At 50.6% G+C, this 26,314-nt stretch overlaps 1 protein-coding gene across 11 annotated transcripts in view; it reads right to left on the bottom strand.

Moving 5' to 3' along the window:
* The window catches only part of DNM3 (dynamin 3), a 209,387-nt gene extending 183,430 nt beyond the window's left edge, over window positions 1-25,957 (bottom strand). For 6 of the 11 annotated variants that reach the window (XM_075937052.1, XM_075937053.1, XM_075937055.1 and 3 more), the window contains exons 1-4: window positions 25,756-25,956; window positions 10,517-10,590; window positions 2,560-2,709; window positions 1,311-1,514 (exon numbers count right to left, since the gene is read on the bottom strand). In XM_075937052.1, coding sequence (XP_075793167.1) covers window positions 1,311-1,514; window positions 2,560-2,709; window positions 10,517-10,590; window positions 25,756-25,901 — 574 coding nt within the window. In that variant the 5' untranslated portion in view covers window positions 25,902-25,956. Of the gene's footprint in view, window positions 1-1,310; window positions 1,515-2,559; window positions 2,710-10,516; window positions 10,591-25,755 lie in introns of all 11 variants that reach the window. The other 5 variants (XM_075937046.1, XM_075937047.1, XM_075937054.1 and 2 more) reach the window with 3 other exon arrangements.
* Between the last annotated feature and the right edge of the window lie 357 nt (window positions 25,958-26,314).

Here is a 26,314-nt window from a genome sequence, read left to right as displayed (position 1 = left end):
CATACGCAGAGCCAGGCACAAGATCGCGAGGCAGGGAGCTTGCACGCTAGCACGGTGAGGACAGGGCCTTTCCAGGTTTTCCTTTAGTCCATCAAGCTCCTCTTGGGTGCCATGCTAAAATTCCCTCTATTTTTTTCTGATATTGTGTGTAATAAATGTTGTTCGGTGCAATGAGGCATGTGAACCATCAGTAGGAACACAGGCTGCCAGTTGTGGGCGCTCCGCTAATCAGCTGGGCGGCACTGGAATCTCTCCTGGGCAGCCCCCAAACGCTCAGCTTACAGGGAACACTGCTCCACCCCCATTTTTGAGTCTTTAAACTAGTATCACTCACTCTCAAGGGAACAGACAGCCCTGCCAGGCAGAAAGCTGGACCTGGCTCTGTCAGCCCCTCTTTTGCATTGGCAGGGACTGGGAGCTACTTGCAGGAATTCAAACTGCTCCCAACTCTACAGTCTGACTCTTGAATTCCCATCCACCAGCTGGAAGCAGATTGTGTCAGGACAGTGGCTGTCAGACTAGTGCACCCCTGGGGGTTTCATGCGACTCAGGTACCCCCAGGCTTCACCTCCCTTTAAAACTACTTGCTTATACAGTCGGACATCACTCAGCAAGCAGGCGCTGGTTACACTACACTTCCGCCGACAGGACGATTTGCTGAATTGTGCGGCACGATGCTGAGATCGGTAGAAGGTCGCACCTCCCTGCTCCGGCACCAGACCAGACCCAAACCAGGGAATTTGCCGGACCCGGAGAGGTCTACAGCGGCCCCCCTGCTGCCAGCACCCGTGGTCTCTGCTACGGTGGCAGAGGAGGGGCTAGCACTGACTGAGCAGGGACCGAGGGGGGACTCTCAGGGGAGGAGGAGAAGAGGCAGGGTGGATGCGGAGCACAGCAGTTGGGGGCCGGGCTGAGTTCCTAGCCCCCCAGCTACAGGGCTCCGGAGCCACCTGCCTCCTCCCCCAAGCGCGCCCCACTGTCCCCACTTCCCCTTCAGCTGGAGGATCACAGAAGAGCTCTTTGCGACCCTCCGGCAGCTCTGAGAGGGGGGAGGAGCTGCTGAGTGTGGGGCCCTGGCTTTTCCCTGAGAGTGCTCCAGACCAGGAATACCCCCGAGGAAGTCACATCACAGCTGCTGCCAGACCAGGCAAGTCCACACTAGAGAGGCCCCCAACCTGTGTAAAACGTTTTAATCATTAGCAATGAGTCTCCTTGCGCTGCCGAATGCACGAACCACCCCAGGAAACACACGTTCACTTTCACCAACGGCCTCAGAGAGCAGGCAAGGATCACCCCCCACTCCCACGTACCTTGAGGGTCTACTTCTTTAGCCAACTTCAACGCGTCCGAGTTGGCCAGGTCGGTGTTGGCCGGAGTCACGGCCAGGATCAGACAGTTTTCACGCGAGATGAACTGCATGATCATGTCTCTGATCTGTTGCTCTATGTCGGGAGGTTGATCCCCTACCGGTATTTTGGTGATTCCAGGCAGATCGACCAGGGTCAAGCTTAGCACTGAAGAGAAAGGGCACAAGACCATGAAGCCTGCAGTTCTGGTGGGGACCCAGACCTAGAACAGCTGTGTCCATTGTCAGTTGCTTTAGAACAGGATTTTATAAGCCGCCCTACGAGAGCTGCGGCAAAACGGGCAAGCCCCCGCCACAGCAGAGTTCGATATGATTAAGTTTGGTTCCAATGAGGAGCTGCTTGCCACAACCTACAAATTATATTATTTGGCACAGTCGCCTCCAATTGAGCTGCCATGTATGTATCTGGAAGAGCATCATCAACCCTTGAAGGCAGAATTTTCAGAGTGGTGCCCATGTTGGACATCCTGGATCACAGAACTGGAAGGGACCTCTAGAGGTCAAGTCCAGTCCCCTGCCCTCATGGCAGGACCAAGCACCATCTAGATCATCCCTAGCAGGTGTCTGTCCAACCTACTCTTAACTATCTCCAGGGATGGAGACTCCACAACCTCCCTGGGCAATTTATTCCAGTGTTTCACCACCTGACAGGTAGGGAGTTTTTCCTAATGTCCAACCTAAACCTCCCTTGCTGCAGTTTAAGCCCATTGTTTCTTGTCCTGTCCTCAGAGGCCAAGGAGAACAATTTTTCTCCCGTCTCCCTGTAACAACCCTTTATAGATTTGAAAATTGTCATGTCCCCTCTCAGTTTTCTCTTCTCCAGATTAAGCAACCATAATATTTTTCATTCTCCCTTAACAGGACAGGTTTTTAAAGACCTTTGCGATTTTTTGTAGCCTTCCTCTTCACTTTCCAGAATTTGCCTACATCTCTCCTGAAATGTGTTACCCAGAACTACATACAATACTGCAGCTGTGTCCTAACCAGTATGGAGTAGAACAGAAGTACCACTTGTGTCTGGCTTACAACATTCTTGCTAATACATTCCAGAATGACGTTCTCTTTTTGAGGGGGGCGGGAGGCAAGTGTTACCCAGTGCATAGCGTCTTTCTGGAGTTTCCTTTGGTCAAGCAATGAGAACAGACAAAATATATATTAGTTACATGAGCACAGAGTGGAATGACTTTACCTACCATGTGGAGAACACACTCTTAAATTAATAGGAATGGAAGAAATGCCTTTGTTCAGTCCCGTCACTCTGTCGGTTTCTGCTTCAATTTCTTGACGAACCTCATCAAAATCTGTGAACTTCCTCCCTTTGCAGTGTAGAAACTCGGCATATTCTGCAAGAAATATCACTAGAATCTTCATGCATCAGAAGAGATTTCCAAGGCGACAATACAAACACTTTACGTGCGCTAGACCAGTGTTTCTCAACCTTTTTTTGTTATAAAGTACCCCTTTAAAACAAATTATAAGTACCCTCAGTACCTACAGTTTTCAGACACACAACACTTTTTCCAACCATTGCAACACATTTGTTTAAACAACTTAATTGTAGCCAGGCGGACGATGAAATTTTTGGGTGTAAAAAGCACAAAAATAATAAAGCGATGTAAAACTTACAACAAAAAAAATTGTTTTCTCCACATTTCAGTTGTGTTGACGTACTCCCCAGACTTCTCTCAAGTCCCCCTTAGGGTACTCATACCACTGGTTGAGAAACATTGAAGGCTCACAGGAAGGTAGATGAAAACCGCCCACGATGGACAGGCTTGCTCAAAAAGAGGTTTACTAGATGTAATCATTTTATCTTTGACCCCTGATCTTGTGAGACGACAACAGAACAGAAGAACGATTATTGGGATGCAACACATAGCTGTACTCAAGTCTGCTTTTGCAGGAAAAGGATTGCAAATGTAAAAGAATTAGCACTGAATGTCCATCAGCTTACTCAATGGGGGGACTGAAACAGCTGATGCTAAATTAAACTTCCCTTTGTGCCACGGACTCTCTAGAACACAGCACCACTGTCTGCAGACAGTAAAGCCGCTCCTATGACTATGCTGCAATTGGAGTGAAATGCAGCATGCTTAGCTAGGCTAATAATTGTCGCCATGAGACTTGACCGAGCAGCACGTGCGCTCGGGCCACGTCGAAAGAAACAGGCTCCCGTGAAGTGTGCTGTGTGAAGCGGCACAGACGAAAGGAGGCTACAGAATAAAAACGGCTCTGAGCAAGTGATGCTTTAGTTATGAACTGTCCCACCGGGGGTTTGACAACATCTGGCAGAGAAGCAGGCAGCCTGCTCACGCTGGGTGTCTCCATAAACACCGAGCTGAATGCCATCGTGATAGAGACGGGCAATTGGATGACACAGCAGAACCCATTCAAATCCCTCGCTCTGTGTAACAGCACGATGATAGGAGCCGAAAGCTAACGAGTCCAGTTCCCCTAGCGGAATCAGGGGACAGTCCTCAGAAAGAGGCTATCCCGGGTACGACTGAGAAAACGTACTGGGTGTCTACCTTGTAAAGTCGAGATGTGTCAAGAGGGAGTGAATACATGGCCCAAATTTTGCGCAAAAACTAGAACAACTGATCCACAGCCCGAGGTACCTTCACCCTGGGGGAGTTGGCCTTCCTCATCATTGTGCTTTTCGTCCCCTTCCTCAGCCTGCCCTTCCCCAAGGTCAGTAAACCCACCAAATTCCCTTTTCTTTAAAATCTTTTATTTAACCCCTTTAATTCCTGAGCGGGCAATCTGATCCCGCATCAGCTCTCCTATCTCCTGCTGGTGTTGTCAGACATAATGCCACTTTGCCACACGTGAGGGATCTCTGCCCCCCGCAATCCTATTTCTTCACACAACGCAGTCAATCTGTGGAACTCCTTGCCAGAGGATGTTGTGGAGGCCAAGACTTTAACAGGGTTCAAAAAGAACTAGATGGATTCATGGAGGTTAGGTCCATCAATGGCTATTAGCCAGGAAGGGCAGGAATGGTGTCCCTAGCCTCTGTCAGAGGCTGGAAATGAGCGATGGGAGAGGGATTGCGTGAAAATTCCCTGTTCTGTTCACTCCCTCTGGGCACCTGGCATCAGCAGACAGGCTGCTGGGCTAGACGGACATTTGGACTGACCCAATGTGGCTGCTCTTGTGCTCTCTCCCATCTTCTCCTGCATCCTAAGGAGGACAACTGCCGCTGCAGCTAGCTGGTGAGTAAGCCCTTCCCTCAAGGGCTCCACCTGCCTGCCTAAATCCTGGCCGATGAGGAATGCTGGCCAATCCACACCCTCTCCCGCATCCACAATGGGTGCCAAATGCTCCCAGGGAGCAGCTGCCGTCCGTCCCATGGCAAGCATCTTCTCCCCGTGCTGCTGGAGCTGCCCCCTTTCCACCCGTCGATGTAGGCGGGAGGTGCTTGTGCTAGAAGCTTCTAGAACGTGGGCTCAGCCTAGCTAGGGGGCTGAGGCGTCCGACAATGCAACCCCGTGTAACCGAAGTCCTAGCTCTACAGCTCTATGCCAGCTGGTCACTGTTATTGTGAACCACACCGGGGGGTATGATGTCCTGTTAGGAAAAGAGATATTTACAGGGGTTTGGAGAAGCAGAAAGGAGGGAAACACAAAGAAGCAGGCTTTGGATGCAAGAGACCACGGCCACCCCCTGAAGCAGGGCCGGCTCTAGGTTTTTTGCAGCCCCCAGCATAGCTATGCAGCATCTAGCATAACAAGGCGGCCTTTTATATATTCATCTTTCACGAAAGATAATTAAGTTGTAGCCTCACTGCTTTGCAAACTGCAGGCCTGATGCACTAGTTGATTAACTAGCAGAAAGCCTTAATTACATCTGAACTCATTAGCATAATATCATTTCCCATTAGCTTAACTCATAACTTTACATCCCTGTTATGATCAGGAAATGTTACGTAACAAAACACTTCCCTGGCCCGTCTGCATCCCTTTCCTGCAGCCGCAAACCTCAGCTCAAGTTACCCATGAGAAAAACAGCAATGAAATTACAATTCGGTATTAAAAAGTTTGTGTTTGGGCTCATTTAAAGAGCTTTAATCTTCATTTGCTTTAAGATCAAAGGCAAGAAATTCTGACTCAAGAAAATTCATGCTAGAATCTTTTCAGAGTTCATGCTTTTAATAGTTAAATGCCTCTGGAGAGAAACTAAAAGAAAGCTCTGTCTTGTCTGGGTGCGCATATAGCAAGTTTTACTTTTAAAAAAAAACATGAAATTACTTTTCTTTATTGAGCTCCAAAAAATGATCATTGTGATGAGATTCAAAGCTTTTTACTCTGAAGAGGTCCCTTTTCAGTCTTGCATTTTGGAACTATTAGCATACATAACTGTTACTGAAACAGGCAGCAGGTTTAAAACAATTATAAGGAAGTACTTCTTCACACAGCTAACCTGTGGAACTCATTGCTGTGGGATGCGGTAAAGGCCAAAATTCTGACAGAGGTCAAAACAAATGACATAAAAGTTCATCTAAAGAAGAGGGTTTTGCTCATGAAAGCGCTGATACAACATATATATTTTTGCTAATTTCTAAGGTGCTACAGGACTACTTCCTTTTTTCACGGAAAATATGTCCCTCAATGACAATTAGCAAAGATTAGCTTTAGACAGGCAATCATGTAGGCAATTTTGGGAAGGCTCTGCTAAATGCTAAAGAGTATATTATGTAGAAAATCTTTTATTTCACCTCTTGTCTTTACTGCTTGGAATGTTTCCATTCAAAACCGTCTCCTGGCCAGTAGAAAGTTACATGCACATGACAGGACAAAAATAAAAGAGAAAGCTGCCAAACTCACTCACTTTTCTTTCCGAAACTATCGCTACGAAGAACCACACTTCAAGGGACAGCAGGCTGAAGGACATGGAGTGCAGGGGTTTAAAGAAACCGGCAGAAGGACAAACCACCCCTCTAAATCTATATGTAAGTGACCTGCCTAAAAGGGAATCCAGATACGCAGCTATGGGTGGAAAAACAGCAGCCGATAGCTAGACCAAAAGAGTGTCCCAAGCCTCTCTCGGAAATCATGAATTACATGCTCCAGGAAAGTCCATTTCATGCGGACGTTCTAGATCTGCATCCGAACCTCCTGGAAGATGCCGACCGCGCTCATTATAAATCACTGCATGTCGTCTAAGAGATACTTCTAAAGAAGTATTGGAGCAGAGCACTGGCAAAAGTAACAGGAGACCAGGCCCTGGGCAGAGCACCATTGTTTGGATTAAAACACCAGGACCTCTCCTATGAAAAAGACAAATACCTCCCATCTCTCGTGAGCTGCCCGGGACCACAGAGGAGTAGGCAGAAAGGGACAGAGGAGGGGCTGGAACAGTTAGTAACCAACCCTACCTCTGAGACGGCCCGTATCTCAACAGGTGATGCTGAAGCATCAGGCATAGAAGACTCAAACCTGTCACCACAGCACCCACCAAAAAGGTACGTAACAATGAAGGAAATTAACACAACCGACCCGGCTTGGCTTTCGCACACCTGACGATTAAGCTCCGAAGGGTCCCTGGCACAGACAGGAATCCTGCTATTCAGGATTGGCCCAATGCCGGAGCTGTCCTGGCCCTGGCTCAGCCGTAGCATCAGGACTACTCCTGGCTCCATCTGTGTCTCTTCCTTCTAGGCTCTCAAGGGCCGTCACTGCCGCTGGGAGTAGAAGCCTGTAGTTCTCCTCGGCCGCACGCTGAGCCCGGTCCTGAAAGCTCTTAGTCAGCCCTAGCCGTCCCTCCTGGGTAGCAACCAAAGCCACGTTTCTGCTTCATGTGAAGGGCCGGTGGAAGCACGCAGGACATACATATGGCCCCCAGGGACACCTCCCCACAAATCTCAGAGCTTGCTCTCCGAAGTGCGCACACCGTCCATCAGAGGGAGCAGCGCAGGCAACGCTCACGAGACGACAGCCGTAACCGTACTGAATACATCCCAAAACCAGCCCGGCTGCAAAATGTCACTTTCACTCACCATCCTATGAACCCATCGGTATTTCTTTCCGTCTCACTAACAACTTCCAAAGAGCTGGGCCCCGAAGGCACTGGTCAGCATGCGTTAATTACATAGCCCACGGTCTCCCATTTTCATTACGAACAATGGCAACAAAAGGCAAGAACAGATTGCCTTTGTTCTGTGCGCAGCCGAATGGGGCAGCGCGTGTTCGTTTGGGGCAAGTCTTAATCAGCAGTTTTCAAGCATCGCGTATACCACTGCTCTGCTTGAAAAAGGCAGGCGCTTCACTGACAGCATGAGCTGTTGGCGTGGCTTGAAAGCAATACGCTTGGCCTTACCTCTATTCTCTCAACAGCTCAAGCCATGAATATTAAGTCCCTCTTGTGGCCACCACAGAGCAGTTCACAAGTCTCTGGATAGTCACAAGGCTGTGGCGTCTTTTGGCAAGGCTCGCGTAGAAGAGGCTCTCTTTACAAATGCAGCCCGCTTTGTTTGCACGTGTCGGTCAGGACTTGCCAGGCTCCCATGTCTCAAACCAGAACAACGCTAGCAGGACCAGCCTTCCCAGGGCAGGGTCCCTGGGGACAGCCAGATTTTTCCTTCTCCTGACAAACCACAGCCAGAGCTTGCAGACATTGTCAGACCCGGTCAAGGGGCAGTGGTGAGCAAGACCTCAACTGACCACTGTTCCCACCAAAAGACCACAACGGATCACTACAGAGCCAGGCAATTGCCAAGGCTGCTTTTAAAAGGAGGAAGCACAGGAAAACCCCACTAAAAGTGAATCTTCCAACACCTGCAGCCTTTTATCACTGAAGTGTTTCATTTTCAACACCTGATCCGCTGCCTTTGCAGCCAACACACAAGGTCCATCCCTTACTACAAAAATGCCAGGCCATCCGCGGCCTCTCGTGACGAGGACCCCTCCCACCGGTCCAACCCTCCCGTACCCGTCCACGACATGCCCCCAGGTGCCAGAGTTTGCCAGCAGCTCGGCACCAACACCTGAGCTGTCAAACTCTCTGTAACCATCTGCTCCAGTCCAATCCCAGCCCTCGCCCGTAGCACCAGCTACCAAACCCTCATATCTGAGGAGCCCCTCGACTCCACAACTCCATATGAGCTGCTAAACCCCTTTCTCAGGGACACAGTCTCCTTCCCCTTGACAATATTAGGAAAGGTTCTCCCCCCTCTGTGACCCAAATGGCAAGGGAATGACGAGAATATCCTAATGCTGATAGGGACCCTTTGGTCTAGAAGAGACTCCCGAGTGATGTCTGAAAGGGCCTGCCCTGGGCTTTCATTTCTAGCAGTGCGAAAATGGATGCCCAGCTGCTGCACAATGAGTTATGGAGGGACAGTGAAAAGAAGTTTGATTCCGAGTCACAGCAGAGGGGCAGAAGCACGTTTCCCGCCAGATCAAAGGTGTTCCTTTCTCTCTCCCCGTTGGCCTGTAGATTAAGCATGCTCAGCTAAGACAATGGAAGCAGATCTGCACAGACCCAGAGCTGGGAAGTGAGCTGGGACTAGCACACAATGGTAAAGGGCACCTTATCTTGCAATACACTTGAAATATTGCTAGACTCCACATGGGGACCAAAGGACCCCCCCACACACACACACACCATTCTGCACATGGAAAGAAAAGGGGCCGCGTGTTTACATTCCTGACAACAGAATCTCAACCAAGTTGTGTTGAAAACACTGCGAAGGACTCTAGGGGTCAGACTCTTTAGGCAGAAGGTGAGCCTGTGAAGTTTAGCTTCTAGAAGACATGTTATGATTTTCCTTTAGATCTAACCTAGTTCCATTATCCTTACTCTTGATCTCTTGTAACTTGGACACTCAACGTACTATGGCTTTCACTGTAAATACAGCTCAGCGCTGTCGGATCAAGCTAGGTGCTGATCCTGAGCTGAATCAGACAGAAGTGGTGTGTGCTCTGTCTGCAAGAGTCCAGTGGATGAAGAGCTGGTCACTCTAGGGCTATCCTTTGGGGATTGAAGTGCACCTACTGTTAATCTGCAAGGCAAAGGAAGGGTTGGGAGAATGCTTGAATGGCTAACAAACTAGAGGTGTCAGGGAACTAGAAGGCCCAGCGAACACAAGCAAGCTTCCCTTGTGCTGGATGGGTATAGAGTTAACATGGGGACGACAAATGGGGCGCTTGCCCCACTCTGAGCTCTCAGGCGTTACTAGGGCCCGAGAGAGGCTGTGCAGGAGGCAGCCAATCAGAGAAGGGTATCTGATGAAGTAATTCAACACTTGCCATGAATGCAGTGACACAAGAGGGCTAAATGAAGGTTGCACCAACAACCTTAGTTCTGACACATTTTAACTCCCGAGTGCTTGTCCTTGCCCCTGCACACTCTTTCAGGTAGTGTTTGCTTTTCTTTACCACATTTTAGCCATTCCACACTTGTGTTATGCACAAGCTAGTGAAGTGTACTGAGCACACCAGTTAACCGGAGTTAGCAATGTAATTCGTTTAAAAAAATCAATGGGACACTGAGACATTTCAGACGATTTAAACACACGGGGGGATTGGACGGAACAGCGGCAGATGGAATTCCACGGGGGTAAGTAGAATGCTGACAGTCAGGTTCACCCACACAATGCTGTGCCAAAGTAAGAGTGTAATTTTTGGCTGCACAGTTTTTTTGGATTCAGGAACTTATTATAGTCCCCTTTGCCCTTCTCCAGAAATTTCCACAACTCATGTTTGCAAACACCACTGATTGCCTTGAAATGTAACACTGAAGTCTCTACGTGGCCCTTTTGGTTATATTTTATTTTACCAAACCTAAAACCTAGTTTTATGAGTTATGGAGAGCACACACATCTAATCTAACATTTAAACATTACTTTTTCCCCTAAAATAACTAGTAAATATTAGCGCTTTTTTTCCTACTTTTCAGGTTCAGTCATTAAAAAGCAACCAACAGCTATTTAAAAATATAGCAGGCTCTAAAGTTTAGCCAAAATTATTACAAACTACGACCCAGATGACCCTTTCTACCCCACAGTAAACCCTATTTTGAACAGTCAGTTTCGAACGCTCAAGGCTTCTGTACACTCTCACAAAGCCAGTGTATAACACTTTAAAAAAAACCTGAAGTAAAAATCCTTGGATATTGAACTATGCAAGAGACACACATGAAGTGAGTTACCTGTTTTGGCAGTGACAAGCTGTAAAACCAACGGCCGCCTCGTTACAATTCCAGATCCTCGTGGAAGAAAATCCCTACAAGAAAAATAAGACTGTAAATAAGGGGAGTCGGACCACAACCGAGAAAGCCTGACAATGGAGTTTGACCGACATGCAGCCTTCCTTTCATTTAAAAGCCCAACACTCCACATTGTTACGTTCATGGTGGGCACACAGAGATGTTTGATTACGAAATACAACTCTTTCTGGAAGACTACAGCGTAACACTGACTATTTCTGAGACTCAAAAACCCCAACACACAAGAGCCAAAGCCAGGCACCCACAGAGAGTCGTCTGCTCTACGGCAGAGCAGCAAAATTCACCCCCACCTTGCTGTACGCTGGCTCTCTGCAGATTGACTGCTCCGTGACCAGATCAAACACTTCCCTACAGAGTCCCTAGCCTGCAAGCTGGACCTGGAAGCTGCTCAACAATCTGCAAGTCATATCTTGTCATTTGAACACAGTTACTAAAACTCTGCAGACTTACCTCTCTTCCAGCTAACCTAATGGAAGTTGGGATTTAAAATGCAGAGCCAAGGGAAGAGTTCATAAATTAAGGGGATTTTTATTAGTTTTATTTCTGATTTTTCTTTGGCTACTCACTCTAGTGGAAGTGATTTGGGCTGACAGCCAGGAAAACTCAGATTTATTTCTCAGCCTAAAAAGAATTAAATGGTGTTTGTTTTTCCCTCTAACGCCGCCCTACCCAATCACAAGAGCTTTGTCGTTTGTTGGGAGGGAGATGAAAGGTTTCATTGTAGGACTGCCTGGCCAAATGCGTACCCTGCAGGCATACACACAGTCAATTAGACAGTTAACTTTCCCTTCATTGAGTTAAAAAAGCCATGGTAATTCAATACATTAATACATAGATATCACTGTGTGTCAAAAGCAATTAGTTCTAATACCTTAGACAACACAACAGTTCACAACAAATCAGCGTAGCTCTAACACTTGTCCCAGTGTGACAGACATTGATCGAGGAGAATAAGTACTAATGGCCTCCGAACACCTTGTGCTTTATAATACTCTAATACAGTGTTTCTCAACCTTTTTTTATTAAGTACCCCTTTAAAAAAAAAAATAACTCCAGTACCGATAGTTTTCAGACACACAATTTTTTCTTCTACCATTGCAACACATTTGTTTAAACAACTTAATCGTAGCCGGGCAGGCAATGAAATTTTGGGGTGTAAAAAGTACAAAAATAAAGCAGCGCTATGAAACTTAAAACAAAAATTCAGTTTTCTCCAAATTTCACTTGTGTTGACGTACCTCCCCAGACTTCTCTCAAGTAACCCTAAGGGTACTTGTACCACTGGTTGAGAAACACTGCTCTAAGACACAGCTCCATATCCATCAGAAAATGGTATCTGCGTGTCCTTATATATGTGCTGTGTGTGTCTAACATACATCTCTCTCTCTCTCATATATTCATATACTTTCAGGTTTGCATGGGCCAAAAGGAGGGTGCAGTACTGCTCTATCCACAGAGAGGTCTCCCAGTCTGGAAACCCACCTGGTTCAATTGTTACTAAAAATGGTCCCTTCGCAGACAAGAAATACCACAGAGATGAGGCAAAATTCAATTGGTTCCTCTGGTGGAGCTTAAAGGAGGCTAGTTCTCAGTTTCCGCGCGGCACATTTGTAGATTCGAAGAGAGTTGCTTTCCTGAAACTTGTGCTCGGCTTGTGATGCTCTGCTGCATTTTGGCACAACTAAAACAATAGTATTGAGAGAAGACATCTGACCACGCAAAGTGGAAGAAGCCAGGTCTGGTTATAAACCATCCTAAAGAAGAGGCGCTATGAGACAGTTACACATGGGCAATTGCTTTATCTGCATATGATGACAGAAAAGGGGACAAGAAACATTTTCAGACAGCACTGCCACTGTGCCTATCATCTTACACAACAAAGAGAAAATACAATCTCCAAGCAACATCTTTTATCTGTAGCCCCTTCAGAACGTGTGTCTGGCATCAATACCGGACATCCAAGGAATCTGGGACTGAAAAATTACACTCCTATGGGTCTACTGCCAGAGAAGTGGTCCAGAGAACAAGTGACATTTGAAATGGGCAATATATTTAGAGCCTCAGATACAAAATGTGTATCCACATATGCACCCACATCAGCAAACATGAACTGCAGATATCTGCATCCCCATCTGTGAATGCGAATAAACATGGATTTGCAGCCTCTAAATCTATTAGCAGCAACCCAGACGTGGAATCTCAGCTCCCTAATAGCACTCAAGATTTTTTCTACAGCTGGTAGTTTGAGCTATCTTACTTTGTAACCCAAAAGCCAATCACCTCATTGTCATTTATATTCTGCTTTTTCACCTCAGCTCCCACATTTTTTTAGGGGGGGGGTTGTTTTTTGTGCAGAGTATCACTATTGAAAAAAACAACCTGCTGTAGCTAGAAGCCCATGTCTGACCTGCTGTGATATCACTGTGGGATCCTGTGGCACCTTGAAAACTAACAAATTTACATGAGCACAAACTTTCTTGGGCTGGAACCCACTTCATCAGATGCATCTAGCAAAGTGGGTTCCAGCCCATGAAAGCTTGTGCCCAAATAAATGTGTTAGTTTTTAAAGTGCCACAGGACTCCTTGTTGGTTTTGCTGACGCAGCCTAACCCGGAGACCCCTCTGAATAGGAGATCACCGACAACATCCAGGTACACCACTCATGGAAAGTTAACACAAAGAGTTGGTTGCGGAAAGCAAATCTATTAATGAGTGAAGACTGTCCCTCAATAATTGAGAAGTTAGGGCAGATAATTAAGTGCCTTTGAAGAGAGACCAGCAGTTTAATTGCTAACTGAAACTTCCAACCCTTGTGTCCATGATAAAGCAGTGAATTGGAACAGCCTGTTCATCACTAACGCTTGCAAGCAGCCACGTGAAAAGGCAACATGCCACATTTCACAGTTCGTGATGACAAAGCAAATGAAAACAGTTTCCCCTCCCTAAAAATGCCACTACAGAGATAACACTTGTCCAATGTTAAGTTTGTAACAGGTCCGGGAAGCTAGGATACAGAATATTTGCTTTGTTCAGATATATTTTCTAGAATATACTCGCCTTGTCCAGTAACTCTACAAAGGTATATATATTCTCCAGATCAAACGAGTGCTCTGACAAATTTATGCAGGCTCATTAGACCTATCTTTGTCCTTACTGGCTGAGTTCTTGCCTCGTTACTGATTTTTTTACTGTTATTTAATTAGTTACTGATGTTCCATTGCCCTTTTTGCAACATTTTGTCATTCCATTTCAGTGTAACTCTCCCTGTGGACATTTCTGTACCAATTAATTTTCTTGACAGTTTTTAGCAGTATTTCAACCATTCATTTTCCCTGCACAGACATGAGATCATTTTCTTGGAACAGCACCAGTAATCAATAGAACCTCCCAAACTGTCATATTAGTGGCTATAAAATGCTGCATTTCTAGCGCCAATGGGGCTGAAGTGTGGCCGTATACTAGCTACTCTCTAATACTGAAGTCCAGAAACAACCAAATTATCTTGCCGAGAAAATACGAAGCAAGTCAAGTGAAGCAATAGGCTATGGTGCATTACTGGACTTATCTCCCAAATCCTGACGCCGTTTACCCAGGGCCTTGGTGCAGTAACCTGCAGGGAACAGACATGGAGCTCTGGTGTTTTTCCTAGATCACAGTTAGTTTGGTTCTAAGTTGTGCAGAACCAGGGACTTCTGAGGGTTAATCTGCCTTCTACAATCGGGATAATGGCTCAGTGAGTGTTGAATCAATGAAAGGCAAGTCCCAGAAGTCATAAATCAGCTTATATAATTGTGCACTGCTCTGGGGAGGAAAAATTCTGCATCCAGCTAGAACTCATGAATGATTTCCTCACCGCGCGGGTAGACTGAGAAAGGCAGGCCCTGAGCCGTCAAGCCATTCTTCTGGGCTGCGAGTGTCCTTTTCTGCTAACGGAGCCCGTCAAGTCAGGGATTCCAGCTCCGTCCAGCTATATCTGTAGAGCCCATCCCTGTGGTATCCAAACACCTCCCAGTGCTCAGAAGCAAACTGCCTAGGAGTGGCTGCAGGAAGCTTGGCTCTGCAGAAGGTGGTGAGCGAGGCTCTTTCACAGCACCGCCGCTAGCACCTGCAGCCTCACTGTGGAGCTGCTTTCCTCGTGGTGCCAAGGGACCAAGGACCAAGTCCTAAGTAGGGATGTAAAGGACTAGTGACCATCCGATTAGCAAATGCTTATCAGATAGTCGACAGGTTAGTCGACTAGTCGCTCCTCCCCCTTGCAGCCCCTAACAGATACAGGCAGCGGGGGGGGAGAGGGAGAAGAGAAGAAGGGGGGTACTTAAAAGCGGCAGCGCCGCACAGAGCTCGGGCTCAGCTGCTCCGTGTGGTGCTGCCGCTTTGAATGTACTGGGGAGCCCAGCATCAGACTCTTCGCGGCATTTCAATGCGGCAGCACTGCGTGGAGTCCAGGATCAGCTGGGGACTCCACAGTGACCTGGACAGATTAGAGGATTGGGCCAAAAGAAATCTGAGGCGGTTCAACAAGGACAAGTGCAGAGTCCTGCCCTTGGGACGGAAGAATCCCAAGCATAGTTACGGGCTGGGGACGGAACAGCTAAGTAACAGTTCTGCAGAAAAGGACCTGGGGATTATAGTGGATGAGAAGCTGGAGATGAGTCAACAGGGGGCCCTTGTAGCCAAGAAGGTGAATGGCATATTAGGGTGCATTAGGAGGAGCACTGCCAGCAGATCCAGAGAAGTGATTATTCCCCTTTGGTGAGGCCACATCTGGAGTATTGTGTCCAGTTCTGGGTCCCCCACGATAGAAAGGATTGGAGAGGGTCCAGCGGAGGGCAACCAAAATGATGAGGGGGATGGAGCACATGACTTATGAGGAGAGACTGAGGGATTTGGGTTTGTTTAATCTGCAGAAGTGAAGAGTGAGGGGGGATTTGAAAGCAGCCTTCAACTTCCTGAAGGGAGGTTCCAGAGAGGCTAGAGAAATGCTGTTCACAGTAGTGACAGATGGCAGAACAAGGAGCAATGGTCTCAAGTTGCAGTGGAGGTGGTCTAGGTTGGATATTAGGAAAAACTATTTCCCTAGGTGGGTGGGGAAGCCCTGGAATGGGTTACCTAGGGAGGGGGTGGAATCTCCATCCCTAGAGGTTTTTAAGTCTTGGCTGGGTTGATTTAGTTGGGATTGGTCCTGCCTTGGGCAGGGGGCTGAACTTGATGACTCCTGAGGTCTCTTCCAGCTCTATGATTCTATGATCAGCTGGGGACTCCCCATCTGACCCTGGGCTCCATGAGGCATGCCAGCTTTGAAATGTAGAGTCCCCCACTGGCGCTCTTGTGCATATCAAAGCGGAAGCGCCCACATGGAGTCTGGGGTCAGCTTGGAAATGTAGAAGAGTCCCCCGCTGGGACTCTTGTACACTTCAAAGGCAGAGCACAGAAGTGAGTATCGACTAGTCAATGGAAATTCTATCAACTACTCGATTAGCAAATAATCGCTACTTTACATCCCTAGTCCTAAGGGGAAGGAAAGAGATGTGACAATGAGACACAACATGCCTGAAGATCTCTCCCAACGCCTACCTAGAATTAAGTCCAAAACCAGCTTGTTAATGAGCTAAAATGGAGAGGATAAAGAATTCTAATCATCCCAGTTCGGTGTCTCCTTCATGCTCCTATCTAATGCAATGGTCATGGAAGGAGGAGCAAAAGTGAATGACCTACACATGTAGGAAAGTAGAGATGCGTTACAGACGCAGGCCTAGAAACCCCTGTGGTCATACTTCTCCCATGATCTCTGGATGGCAGAGGCTGGCTGAAATGTCCCTCAGGAATCAAGTATCTTCGGGAAAATCATTGTTGGTCAGCGTGTGGGACAGGAATGACTACCTCGTCCCTTTTAGGGGCTCATCTGAGTGCTTCTGATAAATTAATGCCAAAAAAGTGAGTCTAGTCTCAGAGGAGGAGTTCTCCATCAGTCAAGGGCAAGGGGAGAGAACAGCTACTCCAGAGGGAGGGAAGACCTGAATAGAACTTGGGGGGGAGGGGGACCAAAAAAAAAAAAAAAAAAAAATCACACCCCCCACTGGTGATATCACTGTGCTAATTCCATATGTTAATTGTGTCGACACTCCTGTTTCAGTTCTATTTCTACACAAATAAAGAGACATTCAAAATACCCTTCTGTGTGCTGGAAGGGGTTTTATGTTAAAAACGTGCCGCCTTTACCTAAGTGAAAGGTTTCAAAGAGTTTAGATACCGTTTCGAGGCTGCCCACTAGCAGTCCCATGACAGTCAGGACAACATGCCAGCCACGAGCCGAGATAAAGAGGTGAGATGAAACACATCCCTGTTCATGCTGATTCTGCTTCAGCTGTGCCTTTATGTGCTGCACTAACAAATCGGGATGCAGGCAAGTAAGCAAACTATTCTTCACAGCATACAGCCATTCTATGTGGCAGGCATCCAGAACATGACAGCGTGATATCAGCCCCGCAAAAGTGTTCTTTTTTCTTGTAAAAACAAAGTAAAACTTTCTTTTATCTACCATGCAGGTGGTGTCCTCCCCCAATTCCAAGTAGGGGGGAAAAAAAATCAGGAAGTCTTAAAATGGCTGTGTTAAAGAGTAAAATGTGTGTCTTCAACACCAAAATGTTTGCTCACCTGAGAAGGCTAATTGGCACAAGGTGAGTGCGCATGGAAGACGGACACAAAATATAAAAATGCACTGAGATTTTGCACCTCAGTAAAATACAAGAGACTAAAAATACCTGTATCACCTAACATCACATCAGAATTCTGTACAGACATTGCCTTCAACATTCAAATAAAGCGTGGTAACCTTTGCAAAGGTCAGAATAGGAAATTATTTCGCTCAAAAGTCAGACAGACGTAATGTACTGAATTTCCTATTTGCCATCATTAGATGAAAAACAACAGGCACTCACAACCTCCCACAGACATGGTAGTGATATCAGTTCCACGGCCTGAACCATTATGTAATGAATGGCATTTATTATGCATTTCAACTCTGATCACTTTATATATACCCTGGAAACAAGCCCTCCTTCAGCCCGACTAATTCTAACATCTCAGAACCACCATCAAAACCTCTGACCAAAAAAAGGTATCTTTTTGATCCACATACGAACTCTCCAAAAAACATAAACGCATGCCCTGATTGGAGACCCTCATCAGCCAACACAGAATTTTAAATTAACAATATGGGGGAAGGTCTGACGTTTCATTTTCTGTCAGGAGCAGAAATGGGACCTTTGTGTTGCTGAAAAATGTCGTGAACGCTTTTGCTTCTGCCGCTGGTAGAATGAGGTGTCAGACCATAATAACAGAGCCACATTTTTTGTATGGAAAAGCGATTTCAGAGGTTAGAGTATTACTGCTTCTAATTTCTCTCTCTTTCCAACACCCATCCAATAGGAATTGCAGTGCTAAGGCAGCCTCGCTTTCAAGAGGTTGGACAGGCAAAAGCAGGGAGTTTTAAAAACCAATTATTTTAGTTTTTCACACTAGATATTCACAGCTCACTCATCCTGCCATTCCAGCCGCTGCAAAGCGCAATGAAATTCAAGACATTACTGACAAAAGCTGGCACTAGTCTTGCATGTTGCAAGCTCAAGAGATGGACAACATTTTAAGTTAAATTTAGGTCTCCCCACAACCCTAAGGCTGAATTGCAAAATATTAATGTAGGGTGGATCTGGCCAAGCTGGACCAAAAGTTGCCTCCGACAAGAAACCATTTCTCTCTCATATTTGACATCCATTATTTAACTATCATTTCCGGGACATCATGCACAATTGAGTCAGAATATGAACAATCACACAAGGATAAAATGTTACATCAAACCAGAAATGTCCCTTATTCTCTCTGAAAAATAACGATACCAGCTTAAAGGATGTTCTGTCCCCATGGGCAAACGGTCCTTCAGTCAAAAGAAGGCCAAACATCCCAAAAAGGAAATAATGAAACATGACATACTCTAGGATTATGTTGAATCCAGAGTCCCAAACTCTCTCCCCTCGAGAGAACAAAGGATTTTTGTCTCCTTTTTCTTCACACACAGACACAAAAAACCACCAATCCCAAAAGTCTTGTCCTCAGAGTTTACATACAACACCCCACACCCCCCAAAAAATATTTAGGAGGATCTCTTCTGCAGACCAACTTCCCTGAGAACAGGTCCATCAATGAGGAGAGGGGGGCAAAGGCAGCAACTGTCCCAGGGCCAGACTATAACAGGGTCCAAAGAAGAGCTAGATAAATTCATGGAGGTTAGGTCTGTCAACGGCTATGAGCCAGGATGGGCAGGAATGGTGTTAGTCAGAAGCTGTGAATGGGCGACAGGTGGATTCCCTGTTCTGTTCATTCCCTCTGGTGCATCTGGCCACAGTCAGGACAGGACACTGGGGTAGCTAGACCTTTGGTCCAACCCAGTCTGGCCATTCTTACGTTCTAAAGGATTGCCAGTAATTCTTACAGCACTCACCCGAGTCCTCCTGAGCCCTCATGTGTATGGTTGACTGTTGATTATCATTGCGTCATTCAAAGTTCACATCCCTTATAAAGCAATTACTTTGCCGCATGCCAATTGCGTTAAGCAGCGTAGGAAATAAGAGAGCTTCCGGCTTTGAAATCTGATTATTACTACTTCAATATTCACAGAAGTCAGAAAATAAGGTTATTCTATTTCCAGCTGAATAAAGAGCATCTGGAAGAGCACACAACATGTAAGAGGGCTGCCATCTTAAACATTCGCTCTGCTGAATGGAATCTCCTCTGGACAAGACTCTACTTGGCTTTTCCCCTTGTAAAACCATTCACGCTACGTACAGTTTGCCCTGAATGTCTTTTAAATATTACTCATTAGCTTCCTGGGGATATTTTCCAAAAGCACCATCGGGGTCAGGGTTTTGATCAAGCACCACTGAAGTCAGTGACTCAGAACCAAGCAGTACGCTCAGCTCCTCAAAGGTATTAAGGGTCTTTGTGCCCAAATCTTTCTGGCTTGCAATAGCAGACAGGTACCTCAATACTCTTTGTGTCTTTGATTATCTCGCCCACTAGCTCCCACACATTGGACTCCTTGATTATTAGTCTGTGCACATGTTTATTTCTGCTACAGTCACCCATCGGGATGGGGTATGTGCAGAATAGAAGAATGCTGTTCTTATCTCACTCCTCCAAGTGTGTGGCACAAACGCTTCCCCCTGGGGCCAGGACTCAGAGAGGCACAGACCACCTCTCATTTCTCCTCCAGACTCTTAAGAGAGTATGTTACATTTGCCAAGAAAACCGTCAAAGCCTGCCCCAGGTATAAGCAAAGCAGCAATGTCTGCCTAAGTTTGAGCTGACTAATTTAGGGGAAAATTAGAGCTAAATAACAGCACAGAGCCTTGGCTGGAAATAAAGTTTATGGGACCACGGGAAACTTGGCCACATCAATAATAAGCGAACACCCAACTAACCCAAATCACACCGGACCAGGGAGGTTGCCAGACCAGAGTGTCCTGGACTAGAGAGGTTCAACCTGTATAAAGATTTACATGCCAATGGTCTCCAGAGGGAGGAGCGCATAGAAGAAACACCATAAATTAAGACACTCCAATATATGGCAAAGTTGAGGGGGGCATCGCATTGGGTGGGCTTTTTCAATCCTTAAGTGAATCTCTAGTTTCCAAAGTTTGGCAAACACTGGTATATTATACCAGTATTTAACACATTTGGCTCTGTACATACACTTACGAATTGTACAAGCGTTTGTACACATGCCAGTAGAACATCTTTGCCAAAAAATGAGGAAAAAAAAGTGAAAAAAAAAATCTAAAAAAGACTGAATTTGGAATACTGTCGCATAAAGTTCCTCCTGTATTTCCTGCCAAGTAACGCCAATACAGTAATCAGACCAAAACACAGCCCCAACTGTTACAACGCCGCATAAAACAATAAAGTGCCACTTGTAAACCAAACGTGGTTGATCAGCAAAACTAGAATCTTATGTGGTATTTCTACTTATTTCTTCCACATTTATATTTTCCCAGAAAGATCACTATTAACTAGCCTAGCATCAGATGTTAACTGTTGTTACACAAGTTAAACTGATTTTTTTCTTCTTTACAACAATAAACAAGCTCTTCTTAAATATTGTGAGAACAGTGTTCAGTTAAAGGACAACAAACTTGACTAACAGGGTTCAAGAAAGAACTAGATAAATTCATGGAGGTTAGGCAGCGTCTCTAGCCTCTGTCAGAGGCTGGGAACGGACGACAGGAGAGGAGGGATCATGTGAGGATTCCCTGTTATGTTCACTCCCTCTGGGACATTTGGCATTGGCCACTGTCGGCAGAGAGGAGACTGGCTGGATGGACCTTTGGTCTGACCCAGTGTGGCCGTTCTCATGTTCTCCTTTGAAAAAACTCTGTTCCCCTAATCATTGTCCATTTCCTTGATTAGTTGTGCAGCACTGGAAGTTGTGCAATATGCCAATGGGAAATAGTTCTTTCCTAAACCTTTGCGCGCAAGAGCAATCACATCAGGAAGCTTGTGTACTTCTCACAGGGAAGTCCAGATTGAGCACAACACACTGCCATCCTGTTGGATCTCCAGCACAGACACACTGCACAAGCAGGGTAAATACAGATCCATTCCCAGACGTGATCTGTGAAGTAGTCACTGGTGTGATTTTAACACTGCCAATCTTTGTGCAAATGTTTCTTTTGGCTGAAACAATACACATCCCCCCAAAGGCATGCACAACACGGATTTCTCCTCTATACACACATCGGTGTTTATAAACACACAGCCTTTGTTCTAACGCCTGTGAGGAAATTGGTGGCTCTCTTTGTTGGATGGGAATCACTAGCTAAGTTTCTTCTCTGTGCTTTCCCCACTCCTCAGTTTCGTAAGGGCGGCTTAAGAGAGAATTTAACCTGACATCAAAGATAAGGGGCTGCTGTTTTCCGGTGTGACTTAGCATCTCTGGCTTTGGCTGACAGCATCCTCTGCAGGCTGAGAGCAAACCTTCATCAATGGGAAGATATCAAAATCCGCTGGCCACCCCTCCCTGCGCTGCTCTCTCGTAACCCAGCCTTGCAGAATGCTACCGCCTAGGGCAAGCCCCACGGCGCAGCGCTAGCTGGGTTCTCACGGCAAGAAGGGGGTGGGTGGATTTTCATTGTGTCCCGGCCAGGAGCTATAAAAGCTGCAGCCCACGTTGTCGCACCTGCCCCCTGAGCTGATGTGACTCAAAGGTTGCCCCGGGGGGGGGGTGTGCGTGTGCGCGCGCGCTGCGGGGGGGGGGGGCATATTTCAGGGAGGGAATTTAGGGGGAAGCTATGGGTTTGGGGTGAGCAGTTTTAGAGAGGGAATGCGGGGGAGGCTAGAGGTCCGAGGGGAGGACCCCCAAGAGCGGCTGAGGGAATGGTGGCAGGGAGAGGGGTAGCGGTTTCAAGGAGGGAATGGGGGGAGACTAGAGGTCTGAGGGGGACCCAAGAGGAGCTGAGGGAAGGCTGGCACCGGGGGAAGGAGGTGAGCGGTTTCAGGGAGGGGATAGGGGAAGACGAGGTCTGAGGGGGACCCAAGAGCGGCTGAGGGAAGGCTGGCAGGGGGGGTGTCAGGGAGCGGATGAGGGAGACTAGAGGTCTGAGGGGACCCAAGAGGAGCTGAGGGAAGGCTGGCGGGGGGGTGTCAGGGAGCGGATGAGGGAGACTAGAGGTCTGAGGGGACCCAAGAGGAGCCGAGGGAAGGCTGGCGGGGGGGTGTCAGGGAGGGGATGGGGGAGACTAGAGGTCTGAGGGGACCCAAGAGGAGCTGAGGGAAGGCTGGCGGGGGGGTGTCAGGGAGGGGATGGGGGAGACTAGAGGTCTGAGGGGACCCAAGAGGAGCTGAGGGAAGGCTGGCGGGGGGGTGTCAGGGAGGGGATGGGGGAGACTAGAGGTCTGAGGGGACCCAAGAGCGGCTGAGGGAAGGCTGGCGGGGGGGTGTCAGGGAGCGGATGAGGGAGACTAGAGGTCTGAGGGGGACCCAAGAGGAGCCGAGGGAAGGCTGGCGGGGGGGTGTCAGGGAGGGGATGAGGGAGACTAGAGGTCTGAGGGGACCCAAGAGGAGCCGAGGGAAGGCTGGCGGGGGGGTGTCAGGGAGGGGATGAGGGAGACTAGAGGTCTGAGGGGACCCAAGAGGAGCCGAGGGAAGGCTGGCGGGGGGGTGTCAGGGAGGGGATGAGGGAGACTAGAGGTCTGAGGGGACCCAAGAGGAGCCGAGGGAAGGCTGGCGGGGGGGTGTCAGGGAGGGGATGGGGGAGACTAGAGGTCTGAGGGGACCCAAGAGGAGCCGAGGGAAGGCTGGCGGGGGGGTGTCAGGGAGGGGATGAGGGAGACTAGAGGTCTGAGGGGACCCAAGAGGAGCCGAGGGAAGGCTGGCGGGGGGGTGTCAGGGAGGGGATGGGGGAGACTAGAGGTCTGAGGGGACCCAAGAGGAGCCGAGGGAAGGCTGGCGGGGGGGTGTCAGGGAGGGGATGAGGGAGACTAGAGGTCTGAGGGGACCCAAGAGGAGCCGAGGGAAGGCTGGCGGGGGGGTGTCAGGGAGCGGATGAGGGAGACTAGAGGTCTGAGGGGACCCAAGAGGAGCCGAGGGAAGGCTGGCGGGGGGTGTCAGGGAGCGGATGAGGGAGACTAGAGGTCTGAGGGGACCCAAGAGGAGCCGAGGGAAGGCTGGCGGGGGGGGGGGGTGTCAGGGAGCGGATGAGGGAGACTAGAGGTCTGAGGGGACCCAAGAGGAGCCGAGGGAAGGCTGGCGGGGGGTGTCAGGGAGGGGATGGGGGAGACTAGAGGTCTGAGGGGACCCAAGAGGAGCCGAGGGAAGGCTGGCGGGGGGTGTCAGGGAGCGGATGAGGGAGACTAGAGGTCTGAGGGGACCCAAGAGGAGCCGAGGGAAGGCTGGCGGGGGGGTGTCAGGGAGGGGATGGGGGAGGCTAGAGGTCTGAGGGGACCCAAGAGGAGCCGAGGGAAGGCTGGCGGGGGGTGTCAGGGAGCGGATGAGGGAGACTAGAGGTCTGAGGGGACCCAAGAGGAGCCGAGGGAAGGCTGGCGGGGGGTGTCAGGGAGCGGATGAGGGAGACTAGAGGTCTGAGGGGACCCAAGAGGAGCCGAGGGAAGGCTGGCGGGGGGGGAGGGGTGTCAGGGAGGGGATGGGGGAGACTAGAGGTCTGAGGGGACCCAAGAGGAGCCGAGGGAAGGCTGGCGGGGGGGTGTCAGGGAGCGGATGAGGGAGACTAGAGGTCTGAGGGGACCCAAGAGGAGCCGAGGGAAGGCTGGCGGGGGGTGTCAGGGAGCGGATGAGGGAGACTAGAGGTCTGAGGGGACCCAAGAGGAGCCGAGGGAAGGCTGGCGGGGGGGGAGGGGTGTCAGGGAGGGGATGGGGGAGACTAGAGGTCTGAGGGGACCCAAGAGGAGCCGAGGGAAGGCTGGCGGGGGGGTGTCAGGGAGGGGATGGGGGAGACTAGAGGTCTGAGGGGACCCAAGAGGAGCCGAGGGAAGGCTGGCGGGGGGGTGTCAGGGAGGGGATGGGGGAGACTAGAGGTCTGAGGGGACCCAAGAGGAGCCGAGGGAAGGCTGGCGGGGGGTGTCAGGGAGGGGATGGGGGAGACTAGAGGTCTGAGGGGACCCAAGAGGAGCCGAGGGAAGGCTGGCGGGGGGTGTCAGGGAGCGGATGAGGGAGACTAGAGGTCTGAGGGGACCCAAGAGGAGCCGAGGGAAGGCTGGCGGGGGGGTGTCAGGGAGCGGATGAGGGAGACTAGAGGTCTGAGGGGACCCAAGAGGAGCCGAGGGAAGGCTGGCGGGGGGGGGGGGTGTCAGGGAGGGGATGGGGGAGACTAGAGGTCTGAGGGGACCCAAGAGGAGCCGAGGGAAGGCTGGCGGGGGGGTGTCAGGGAGGGGATGGGGGAGACTAGAGGTCTGAGGGGACCCAAGAGCGGCTGAGGGAAGGCTGGCGGGGGGGTGTCAGGGAGGGGATGGGGGAGGCTAGAGGTCTGAGGGGACCCAAGAGGAGCCGAGGGAAGGCTGGCGGGGGGGTGTCAGGGAGCGGATGAGGGAGACTAGAGGTCTGAGGGGACCCAAGAGGAGCCGAGGGAAGGCTGGCGGGGGGGTGTCAGGGAGGGGATGAGGGAGACTAGAGGTCTGAGGGGACCCAAGAGGAGCCGAGGGAAGGCTGGCGGGGGGGTGTCAGGGAGGGTGGGGGGAAGGTTGGGGGGGGTGTCAGGGAGGGTGGGGGGAAGGTTTGGGGGGGTGTCAGGGAGGGTGGGGGAGGCTAGAGGCTGGCGGGGGGGGTGTCAGGGAGGGGGGGGAGGCTAGAGGCTGGCGGGGGGGGTGTCAGGGAGGGTGGGGGGAAGGTTGGGGGGGTGTCAGGGAGGGTGGGGGGAAGGTTTGGGGGGGTGTCAGGGAGGGTGGGGGGAAGGTTGGGGGGGGTGTCAGGGAGGGTGGGGGAGGCTAGAGGCTGGCGGGGGGGGTGTCAGGGAGGGTGGGGGGAAGGTTGGGGGGGTGTCAGGGAGGGTGGGGGAGGCTAGAGGCTGGCGGGGGGGGTGTCAGGGAGGGTGGGGGAGGCTAGAGGCTGGCGGGGGGGGTGTCAGGGAGGGTGGGGGAGGCTAGAGGCTGGCGGGGGGGGTGTCAGGGAGGGTGGGGGGTGTCAGGGAGGGTGGGGGGAAGGTTGGGGGGGGTGTCAGGGAGGGTGGGGGAGGCTAGAGGCTGGCGGGGGGGGTGTCAGGGAGGGTGGGGGGAAGGTTGGGGGGGGTGTCAGGGAGGGTGGGGGAGGCTAGAGGCTGGCGGGGGGGGTGTCAGGGAGGGTGGGGGAGGCTAGAGGCTGGCGGGGGGGGTGTCAGGGAGGGTGGGGGGAAGGTTTGGGGGGTGTCAGGGAGGGTGGGGGGAAGGTTGGGGGGGGTGTCAGGGAGGGGGGGAGGCTAGAGGCTGGCGGGGGGGGTGTCAGGGAGGGGTGGGGGAGGCTAGAGGCTGGCGGGGGCAGAGGCGCGGTCGGTGGGGGGGCTAGTGGCCGCGGGGGGGCAGATCCTGCGCAGGTTCCGCGGGTGACAGAGGGCACCGCTTGGGGGGCGCTGGGGGGCAGGTGGCGGGGGCGGGGCCGTAGGGGGTCCCGGGGGCGGGGCTCACCGGGAGACGCAGGTCTCCAGCACGGAGCTCTTGCCGGCGCTCTGCCCGCCCACCACGGCGATCTGCGGCAGCCCCAGCAGGCAGCTCTGGCCCAGCGCGGCGAAGGCGTCCTGCAGCCGGTTCACCAGCCCGATGAGCCCCTCCATCCCGCCGTGACAGGGACCGGCCGGCCGCGCCTGCGCACTGCCGCCGCCGGGCCCCGCCCCTCGTGCCGCCGGGTCCCGCCCCTTGTGCCGCCGGGCCCCGCCCCTCGTGCCGCCGGGCCCCGCCCCCCTGTGCCGCCGGGCCCCGCCCCCGCACGCTGGCTGGGGAGCCAGTGCCCGCGGGGCTCCGCCTGGGGACAGTGGGGTGCTGCGGGGAACCCCAGCCAGGAGCCCCCCGGGGGCGCAGGGCGCTGGACACCCAGCCCGGGGGTCAGCGGGGGCCCGGGCAGGGAGGGGCGCAGGGCGCTGTACACCCAGCCCGGGGGTCAGCGGGGGCCCGGGCAGGGAGGGGCGCAGGGGGCTGTACACCCAGCCCGGGGGTCAGCGGGGGGCCCGGGCAGGGAGGGGCGCAGGGG

This window comes from Pelodiscus sinensis, chromosome 9 (assembly GCF_049634645.1).
Source record: "Pelodiscus sinensis isolate JC-2024 chromosome 9, ASM4963464v1, whole genome shotgun sequence".
Classification (NCBI taxonomy): domain Eukaryota; kingdom Metazoa; phylum Chordata; order Testudines; family Trionychidae; genus Pelodiscus; species Pelodiscus sinensis.
The sequence above is the reverse complement of the archived record's forward strand: the minus strand, read 5'-3'. Positions and strand labels throughout refer to the sequence as shown.